Source organism: Hyposmocoma kahamanoa, unplaced genomic scaffold (genome assembly GCF_003589595.1).
Source record: "Hyposmocoma kahamanoa isolate Upper Pololo Valley unplaced genomic scaffold, ASM358959v1 66, whole genome shotgun sequence".
Lineage (NCBI taxonomy): Eukaryota > Metazoa > Arthropoda > Insecta > Lepidoptera > Cosmopterigidae > Hyposmocoma > Hyposmocoma kahamanoa.
In genome coordinates, this window is record NW_020653854.1 from 14,549,400 (window position 1) to 14,561,156 (window position 11,757).

General features: G+C 37.1%; 1 protein-coding gene across 1 annotated transcript; it reads right to left on the reverse strand.

Moving 5' to 3' along the window:
• Positions 1-9,861: 9,861 nt before the first annotated feature.
• LOC113231912 lies at positions 9,862-10,248 on the reverse strand (the record flags this gene model as incomplete). Its single annotated transcript, XM_026466453.1, has 1 exon — positions 9,862-10,248. A coding segment is annotated over one exon (387 nt), but the record flags the coding sequence as incomplete, so codon positions are not given.
• Positions 10,249-11,757: the final 1,509 nt, after the last annotated feature.

The following is an 11,757-nucleotide window of genomic DNA, read 5'->3' on the forward strand; positions in this document are numbered from 1 at the left end:
CTCCCGGTGTTATTAGATGTATTTCTAAGGATAAATTATTGAAAATTTGTGCTGACAAAGGAAATGATTACAAGAAACTTAAGAAACCCAAACAAAGTGATTCTTGGCTCAATTCCTAACAAAACAAGTTTGCTAGTAACTGTTATGCAATGTGTGGTTTTTTTATAGCCCGAATTGATTTCAAAAGAAAGGGTCCTTCAGCCAATTTTAAAAGAGAACCACGCACATAGGTTTAGTGCATTTATTGTAACAGATTGACGCATAAATTAATCTTTAAATTATTATAAATCATATGAATATTATAAGAGATTTATTTCTTAATCTGTTGTATTTACTTGCCTTTGTTTAAGGCTAAATAGGATTAAGTTTGCCAGTTTATATTGTGCCCACACCCTATTTAAAGGGAATATTGATTTTTTTTATTATCACATTTTTTACAAGCGAGGGATTTTTATCGAGAAAATACCTTTTACGTACTATATCTATCTATCTATGGCATCCAGATTTAACAAGTTTGATTATTATTTAGTATAAAGTAACTAAAATCCCCCACATATGAATCTAAATTGTATAATAATACAATATATATAAACAATGACTGGTGGTGGATACAGTTGCCAAATCCTTTCCAATAATAAACTATATAAATAATCCACCATAATAAGTTAAGCCAAGCTCAGATATAACGCATTTAGCTGGCGATGTCAGGCTTTACAGGATTTCCACAATCCACGTGGTCAGCCCTTGTACGCCATTGTCGTATCTTACATTCTTATTGCAAATCATGAAAGAAACGTCCTAAAGTTAATAAAATTTAAATTAAAGTTTAAAAAACCCTAATATCAAAACTGTAAAATAATAACTCCTCAATACCAATTTAATGGGCCCAAAACCGACAGTTCTTGTGTAAGTAGCAATAGAGCTCCTTGTGAAAGAGTTCGTCCAGGGAATTACTGCCACCTTACCTATTTCTGACGCCAAGCAGTAATGTCAGCATTACTGCTTTCATATTTTGAAGGTAGGGTGTTGGTGAAATTACGTGCCCATGGGACTTATATACTTTATAAAGTCTCAGGATGACGGGCGCAGTGGCAGTGCCCCTTAGATCTGCGATCTAACGCTCTAATTGGCACTGCTATCACGGACTGGCGTATCGCCTATCACCAGGCTCACGACTGCTCGTCTCGTTACTTGGTTTCATAAAAAAATAAAATAAAATTCCGCTAAAAACTGACCAAATTTTTTATTGAATTGATTTATTTGAAGTCTGCGAGTGTGGGAGAATTTAACTTTAGTCGAAATTGGAATGTCTGTAAAAACTTTTCAAATACTTTAACAAAATTCTACATCTGTTTTTATAATTTGATCGTCGATTCTTAATTGCAAACTCACATTATAAAATTTGACCTTTTTTCTTTCGCTATTTATAACGTTTCGAGTCGTTCTCACTCGCGATATTTTTATTATACTTATATCTCAGTACTGAGTACTAAAAAAACCGACCTCAAAAGTAAGTGGAATTACGTCTATTTGCTAAGTTTTATTGAAATATCCCCTAGTTCGCCACTATACAGGACTTGACACTGGAGATAATAAAAATCGGTTCTCACTACTCAAAGTATATTGAGAGAATAACGCCTTGAATTGGAGAAAAAGCAAAATCAACCATTTGAGTAATTGCTCCTAAATTAAAGTTAGGCGCTATTTATAAAAATGAATCTTCATGCGTGAACAGCCACCCTTCTAGGTGGATGCTTTTCTTCAAAATGAAATGGGACCACTATGGAAGTACCCCCTTTCCAACAAAAAAAGAATCATGAAAATCGGTTCACAAATACCGGAGTTATCGCATAACATACATACAAAAAAGATATCGCATAACATACAGACGAATTGAGAACCTCCTCCTCCTTTTTTGAAGTCGGTTAAAAAATTGCGCGGACAAAGACGTGCTTTAAAAATTTTTGTCACCATAAAAATGCCACTGTACCACATTTTCTTTACTCGGGTGACTATATACCAGTAAGTTTTTCATTGTGAAATTAATTATAGCCTACATATACGGTTACGAATTTCCAATGCGCACTGCCCGATCTTATTAATTGTTAACTTCACAAGTTTCACTAATTTGAACAGAAATATATAATGCATTGAGTTCGTCACAGTACGACTTATGTAGTTGAACCATTAGCTTGTTTATATATGCTTTATGTAAACCATTTTTATTTGAACACATGTGTTTTTTTAGGAAATGAAACTATTTTTCCGGATTTAAATCGCGTATATTTGTTTTGTTACAAACAAACGGCGGTCACGATTTAAATTCGGAAAAATATGTTCATTTCCTATGTGTAACAATCGCGAAAACCTAAGAACTCGATATGTGTTTCATTTGTTTGTTTTTTATTTGAACAGTTACATTGAAACTAGTCGATTGAACACAATGATTTGATATTAATTTATTTCTATATAGACTTACTACGTAATTTAATGTTAATAGAGATAGTAGCTTACCTGAAAGCGTTATAATAAGACAATGAAAAAATTGTATGAGTTTTCTAATTTATATGATTTTTTTATTGACAGACACATTATTTGTGTTGCATAACTTGCTTTATACATCATCTAAGCTTGGCGGAACTTGGAGTCTATACTTGCTTAGTATATTGAATATAACAAACTCTCCCAAATGAAGAAACACATATAATGTGTCAACCAGTAAAGATTTCATATTATTATATAAATTAAAAACTCGTATAATTTTTTCATTGTCACCTTATGAATGTTTTATAGGCATCATTTATTATTCGTACAGTATTATTTTCAGAAGACATTTCTACTAACATTAAACTACTTAGTAAGTCTATACAGAAACAAGCTTATATCAAATTATTGTCGTCAATTGTCTAGTTTTATTGTAACAGTTGAAAAATAGCTAAAAAAGAACACGTGATCGAAGACACCTAAGTAATTCCTATTCACTCTTGGCCTAAAAAGGTCCAAATTATATATATAGACCTGTAAACGAATATGTTATAATTTATATAAACGTCTTATCTGGTTAATAAAACTTTTTAATTATTTATACTGCCTCCGTGGCCCAACGGTTACCATGCCGGACTGCCACGCAAAGGTCCCAGGTTCGATTCCCGGGCCGGGAGAAATATTTGTATGGCCTACATTTATTTCTCTCGTGAGTTTGGTTGTAATTTGCGGTTGTCTACGTGTGTGTCCATGGCACCCGCGCACAAGGTGTTTCCTAGTGCGGGGCTATGTTGAGTGTGTGCGTTAAAAAAAATATCTAAATAAAATCTGTTACGGAAAACTCACATAAAATCCACAAACTGACCGACAGTACAAAAATTCTAACCTACGAAACGTTGCAACTTGCACTATGGATTTCAACATTCACAAATTTTATTACATTATGAATTAATTATGTGTATCGCCGGCAGTGAATACGTTAAAATTATTTGTCATTGAAAGGAAGTCATGGAATTGGCTGAATGCACTCTTCTTCTTCACCCGTAATGCAATTATTCATAATTTTCTCACTTTGTCATTTTAGTACTTTAGATTCCGTGATTTTTTTAAACCGCTTTTGTAATAATTACTTAAGGTCCAAAAAATTCACAATAATTTACTGAAGTGCTAGGGTCTGAGAAAAATCAAGCTATTTAATAAATAGGAAATGAAACTATTTTTTCGGATTTAAATCGCGTATGTTTGTTTTTTCAAACAAACCGACATTTCGGGCTCTTTACAGGTCCCATGGTCATGGTTGACTGACTTAGAACTCGATATTTAATAAATAATTAAACAACTTATTGAGCAATAAAATTAATGTAGTATAAAGTGTCCGAATTTTTAAATGACAAACCCCTAACTTCATTGTATATTTTGTGACATTTGTATGTTTATTTTGGTGTCATTCTAATTATTATTATGCTCTCCTTTATTTTCCTCAGCCTGTTGGCTGGTTTTAACCACACTTACGAACCGAAATCAAGTAAATGTAGTATGGTGTGTATCTATGTGGAGAGTACGTAGTAAGAGCCTATAACACAACGTAGAACCAAACCATTATAATACGTGCCAACGTATTACAATGTAAAAGTAAATAGGTGGTCCTATTTAGTCCAAACTCACACCGCTAGACGGCGTTGGGATTGATTTAAAACGCGCTATCAAAGTGTTCACAGCCAATCGACTCATCCGAAGAACAGAGTCCGATGTGATTATATAGCGTAAAGAGACGTTTCGAGAACAATTTCGTTATTCAAACTAAGGCTTATGTAAAGATGTTTTAAGAAATTATATATCTTATTTCGTTTCGGAATTATAAAATCGAAAAACGGTCAATCTAACCTGATCCACAGAGAAAAAGAACGAACGAAACGTATTATGTCCTGAGAACAAGTAGTCTTGCACATAGACCTTTGTTCTACGGATGAGTCGAAATAATGACATAGAACGTGTAGTTTTGTATAAGGGTGAATATTGCTCAGCTAAGTCTTCTGCTGCCTCACCTACCTCGCTTCCGAGTTAGGTTCCACTCGATCGTGGCACTTGGGAAGTGATGGCCTGGTCTGCTGGGATACCTGAAAGGTCGTACCTACGCCCCCTGCTTCCACTTGTGGATCACTTTCGTAGCTGCGTAGCCGTAGAACATCATATGTAGAGATGGGAAAAACTGCTTATTTTTTAAGCGTCAAAACGTGGTGCTATTATAAAAAAGCGTGCTTTTGTAAGCGCTTTTCACTTATACGCTTTTTAGCTTAAAGCTTACAAAATTGTTTAGAAAAACGTTTAAGCGCATAGACTTTTATGTTAAAAAAAGCTTGCAACGTTACTACTAAAAGACGAAGACTACTAAAGGTTTTACGATCAGTAAGTTTATTTGTAAAACACGAGTTTTATTTTCATTAAAAAAAATATTATTCACATTGATGAATTAATTTGTTCAGGAAACATATGGCGGGACTTAAAACATAAGCACGTTGTTAACATACTTACGCTTAAGGTAAAAAGTGTGCTTGTATGCTTATTTTAAAAAGCAAACTTTTTTAAGTACTTTTCGTTTAAACGCCCATTTCTAATCATGCCATCTATTAAGTCATCATGATACCGACCCGTTAATTGTATTGTAAAATTTGCTACAAATATTGCACATAAACACTTTCTTTATTGATTTCCTACAAGTCTGGTTTTCATTAGCTCTACGCCGGATTCCCTTACAAGCCTACATTCCGACAATTATTATTATTATTTTGATAGTACTCTAGTGAAAGTTTGCAACAATTATAATAACTATTACTATCTTTAAAATTGACCCAATTATAACTGCGTTTAAATTACTGACTGACTTATTAAGTCCATGTATGCACGCTTATATTAAAAGAAATGTTACACCTGGTTTAGTATGACGACGTGCATGTGAGTAAATGTACATCTTCAAAATGTTTGTGTGCTTAATGTTCGGCCGAATACAGTGAAATCATACTTGTTTTGTACGTGTCAACTTTTATTCAACCTGTGTTTCCACAAATACATTAATTATGAACCTATTTATATTTATTTTTATGATACCATGCTGATGGGATGAATAAGTCGTGCACTTAATGGTAAGCTACATGCCTACCCATAATTACAAAGCTTTAAATCACAAACGTCTGAGGGGCAATGGCATTGCGCCAAGAACCAGGTAATTTTCAGATTAATATATAATAACAATATATCTTTATTCAAAAACACACCTTAGCCTTATATACACATAGTACAGAGAAAAAATTTACTGATCAGAAATGCATACAAAATAAAATAAAACAAACAGGTAGAAAAGGCATAACAAATTATTGATTAGTTTTCTCTACCTGATTTCGATCGCAAAATTCTATTATTTGAATATTATCATGAAGTTTATTAATAATAATAGTTTATTAATAAAGTAAGAAGTATTTAATTTTCATGAAAAATTTCATATTCGTGTATTATACTGAAATATTAGTGTTATACGACAAATACGTTACATTTTTAAATACGATAATGTACTCAAATACTTAAATAATAAAAATTGCCACCGAAATTAGGTAGAGAAAACTAGTCATAAAATTACCCCACCCTAAGACATGCAGTTAACAAGTCCCATGTGCCTGTAGTTTCACCAGCACACTTACCCTTCAAAATCAGAACACAGTAATGTTCATATTTCTGCTTAGCGGTAGAAACTGATGAGGTGGCAGTGGCTGTAGGTACTTCCCTAGACGAACTTTAAATCCAATCTCTCAACCGCGATAGTTTGAGTTCAGTTTAAAACAACCACTAACATGCCAAAAATATTCATGACGCTGTCTGAAAACTCATTAAAATTCAATATGCGTCGTTTAATAATATAACGCTCGCTCAGAACACGACTCAATAAAGCGTGTTTACGAGCCAGTACCGATGTAAAGCGAAACAGGGCTCTCTCGTGCATTACTAAAGCGTGATCAACTGTTACAGCCGATTTTATGCTTCGTGTATTACCTTAACAGTTGTAATAAGTACGTTACTTTGCAGCACTGTTGTACTTAATGCATCAAACCGCAGGCACTCTCATGCAGGTAAGGTCATATATCATTCCGATGTTAAAATCCAAAGGAATATTATAAATGCGAACGTAACTCTGTTTGTCTGTTACGTGTTCACACCTAAATCAATTTTGCTGAATTTTGATATAGAGATAGATGGGACCTCACGTTGTGCACTTTATGTCACAAAAATATACATCTTAACTTGGGGACATAGAGGATAAAGTTTTGAATTGAGAACCAATCACTTCTCAAGTAAGAGCGTTTGCGCTGTACGTCCGAATCCGAGAAATGACGGTTCGAAATGTCGCAGGTTTGAAGTGACATTTTATCTCTAGGTGTACAAACGATATGCGTATTTTCTCGATTTCGACTCGGACTTAGTGCACAAGCGACATCCGAAGTGGGTCCGAGTTTTCTAGATTTGTATAGTCTACGATTCGGAACGATTATCAATTGGATGCAGCGCGCAAACACGCTTAGGGATCTGAAAATTCATTTATGGATTTTGCAAGAAATAAACAATAGTTGAGAGTTGTTGACCAATTACCTGCCCCGCCAGGTAAAATAGGGGATGATTCGAATATTTGTACTTAGAAGGCTACTCGAAGTAGTTATTCTACGCCGACGAAGTCGCGGGCACCAACTAGTCAACTATAAAATACCTATACGGGCGTACTAACAAAGAGAGCGTTTAAGTGACTGTGCCAAAATTTCTGTTTTTCCTAAGATCTGTCAGCGAAACAATGTCGAAAATACGCACAACTAACCTGCCTTCGTTACATTTTCCTCAATCAAAAGAATGACTTTTGACGTTTCAGTTGCTGTTGAGAATTTTCAATTATAAAACGAATAGCGCCCGAAGTGAAGGCAAGGGGAAGACCGGTAAAGGGGGAGATTGTAGCGGAAGGAATTGCATCAAACTCCTGAAAGCATGCGAGCCTGTTTCCTAAGCTTTGTATACATTCCTCAACTTGCCGTGTGGTTTCCTAAAACGAGGATTACAAGATATGTAATCTTCTTGTAGGTATACTGGAAACCTTACATAGAATACAGGCTACACTTACTTGCTACATGTACAGATTCCAATTAAAATACAAAATTTCATACAACTAATACCATTACAGTATTTTAGTAATAACAACAGAAATAATGGAATTGTTTTGGTTGCTAGGACACGTCTTTTCTTGTCTCTATGTTTTTTTTTGTTTTTTTTTTCTTTTCTTTTCTTTTCTTTTCTCTATCTCTCTTGTCTTATCCACCAATCATGACTATATCAATTGTTACTACTTTACGTAACAATTAAGATGCAAAGACTAAAATCAATGTGCATAAGTATCAGTGGCGAGGCGTCCACATAACTCGATTCCCACCGGCTTGCCTAAAATTTTTAACGTATGTTCAAAAGACAGCGCGCATATCTCACCACTTAAAAATCGTACATTAAATTTCAATTAATCCATTCCCGGCAATTATTTCATTCATGAAATCAATTAGATCACATCATAGATATAGAAAAAAAAGGGAGATATGGTATGGGGGCGTGGTTGGTGTCGCCTCGATATGATCAAAATGAACATATGGAGGTGACACGCTTACAAACATCGCCACAGTGACATGGCGATCGTTGTACATACAAGATCTCTCGTAAAACTTGAAAATGCCTTGTAGCGATACACCTTGTAAAAATTGGAGTGAAAACAAAAATTTTAAAACCAGTGAGATAAAATTCCACAGGCTATTTGCATTTTTAGTTACTATTTCTATTATCATTCAATGTTTTCTTCTTGTCTCCATAGAAATTTCTAGACTCAAATATAGTGATGTTCATTTACGAAGACTGATGTTTATCGACAATAAAGTTTAACTGAAATGTTTGAATTTCTTACTATAATTTTTGTTATTAAAGTACCTAAAATACCGAAGCGAAAAGCATTCACGTTGATTTCTTTTATTTTATTATTATTATTATTATTATTATTTCGGACAACCGTTTCAATTTCATGTCAATTTGGATGTTGCTGTTGCTTGAAGAAAAATTTATGTGTTTACATGTTTAAGATATTTAAATTCCGTTATACTCGTAGATTAAACGTAGAGTAATTTTTTTGGTTTTTCCAATGAGTTTAAAATAAAAGAAGGTTGGATTGAAGCTGCAGGAAAATCGAAAGATTGGTTGGTTTTCTTATTACTATTTCTGACTTTGTTTCAATTTCCATAGCAAATGCATTTAAAAAATAAATAAAATAAAATCGGCTTTATTTTACATGTGCATGCAAAATAAATTAGAAACAATTATAGATAATTACATAAATCCTCCATAAAAAACACCATAATTTAATTTATTAAATTCCTTGATGGTTCGAGTTTACTCTTGACAGTGACAGCTTCAGCAACTCGTGGTAACGTAGAATGGAAAATTGACAGTGGCGATGATCACCATATTTTTTATATTATTCTTATAAAACTGACACTGGTCCTAGCCTAGCCTAGCCATTAAAAAAATACATAGCCGCCATTAGGAAAATAATAATAATTTGTATTAATATATTAATTTAATAATACACCAGTACCAGTGTAGATATAGTATGAATAATGGAATGTTTTTTTTTATGGTAAAAACAGCCACATGGTTTCCTCGTTGAGTAGCGACAGTTTAAGGTTAATAAGGTTAACAATTCACGGAGCGGTTTCCATCCGCGCCCGCCGGTGCTGCTAGGCAGCGGTTTTATTTCAAGACTTACGACCCTGCAAGTTTGTGCGGGCACGTAGCTGCCGCGGTTGCGAGCACGAAACCGTTGCGATTGCGGAACGGACCGCGTAGTTAGTGAGAGTTAATTGCAAGTCGCGCGGTTAATAGAGAACTTACCCTGCGTGCACCTGCACCACATTGCGCCTGAACCGACCGCCAAAGTGTGCGGGCGACGAGTCCCGCCAAGCGCGCAAGCCATCGCATCTTTTTTTTTTGACGGGGGGGAAATCTTTATGTATACCCTTTTTTTTACGGGGGGAAATCTTTATAGATACCCCTGAGCCCAGGGAGACTCAGGGGTTACGTGAGACTCTCCCACTGGAGGGCCTACCTCAAACCCCCCCGGGTCTACCTCCCGCCGGTTGAGTCTGCGCCGTGGGGTCGGTGCACATTCACCACGACGCCGCCCGGCCGCCCTAGCTTGCGCCAGGGCTCCCGCGCCATCGGAGGGGCAGGTTAGTTGTCCTCCAACCCGCCCCCCAGACGAGTGAGGCCGTGCAATGCAGGCTCCGGAGTCTCTGCTAGAGCCCGCTGGCCTCACTAGGGGATCAGACGTGCAGCGAACTGCGTTCGCCTTCTCCCCGTACGTCTGCGCCGAAGCGGGTGCGCGTCCGCCGCGTCCTCGCGCACCCGCTCCGCGGCCTCCTTTTGCGACATAGCCTGTGCGCAAAAGTAGGCCACCGCCTCCCAGGACTCCTCGCTATCCAGCATGGCAGCAACCACGCTCGGCAGCGAGAGGTCCTGCCCTACAGTCCCCGTCAGAGTGCAGCGCTGCTCATCCCACCGGCTGCACACCTCTAGGGTGTGTTGCGCGGTGTCATCCGCAGCGCCGCACTCGTGGCACGACGGGGACGGTTCCCTCCTCGCCACCTTGTGCAGGTAGTGACCGAAGCAACCGTGCCCGGTCAGCACCTGCACAAGGTGGTACGACAGTGGCCCGTGGGACCGGTTTACCCACTCTACGAGGACAGAGCGGATCGCCCCTATGGTACGAGCGCCATAGGGGGGATCCGCCAAGCCCTGTTTCCACCGATCCCGCATGCGCTGCACCGCGAGGCGGCGCTCCCGCAGGTCATCGCATCCTGCGCGGTTCTACTAGTACCCCGCCTCGGCAACCGCGAGCAACCGTCACCACCACAGGCGTAAAACGCATCGTGAAATGTGCTACTAATTTTACGTACTTAACTGTTACATTCTACAGATGCCGCGGTTCCGCGGCAGACGCAGGTGAAAACCGCTCCGTGAGTACTTAATGTAACGAAAAATTAGTTTCAGCGCCATCTAACGTGTAATAGTTAGCTAATATATACTAGTAGTATTTTTACTAAAACGCCACCTGTTGGTGGCGTCTTAGTAAAAAAAAGGTTGCCTGAACCAGGATGAAAAAAATACTGAGTTATTGTAATATAACTCTTATTCAAGCGACCGTAAATTTATTTTGTTAAATTTTAAAATTATTTTACGTCGTCTTCACGTTTTAAGCCCTACCCAATCAAAATGTTTAAGTTATGGTAGTAGAAAATAGAGCGTAATGTTTGAATTGCACACAAGCTAAAAAGTGGCGACATCGGTACCCGATCTTACATAGCGTCATTACATATCTCCCCTTTTTTTCTATATCTATGGCTCACATCAAAATACACGCACACATTTGCAAAAAAACATAGTGGAATACGACCTAATAATGGCGGCCCACAACCGGAAGATCATTGGGTTATCAAAGTTATTATCGAATAGCGTTCACGTAAATTTAAATCTTATTTCCACTCAGTACGGTCTATTTTTAAACACCGATGACTTTGGCCATAATCACCAGCTTACAGGACAAAAACTTAAAGTTAATTCCTAGGAGTTGCCAGCCATGATGTTAATACAACTAAATTAGAAATATGACTTTATCTGTGCTTTGATCTGTATCGTGAGTTCTACTCAATTTATTTGGGTAATAATTTTAATGAAAGTACATATTTATATTTCATTTTTACTCGCGAGAATAAAAGAGACATAAGATCTCGAAACGCTTGACAACTGGACATTGTTGGAGTTTGATGCCCGCGTACTTAGAATAATAACGCATAGAATGATAGTTTCATATCAAACGAACTGTCACAAGTGAGGCAAAAACCAAATTCATGTAGGCGTAAGCAACTTGTAACTACGCTCGTCGGCACGCACACAAATATACAAATAATGATGCCATGGAATAACATTTCCCTCAAAAGTGGGGAAATTGTATCTTGCTTAACTCATCATTAAGTTAAAGGTGCCTACAGATTTGCCCGACATTGTCGATCAGGTGCCTACAGATGTGCTCGGTTTTGTCGATGAAAAACGAATATAGCACTTATTTGTAAATCCAAGATGGCGGACACGATTTTTCAAAATATGCTATATGGGTATCCTTTTCGAGGTATTTGGGGATGCTCATTACGAATA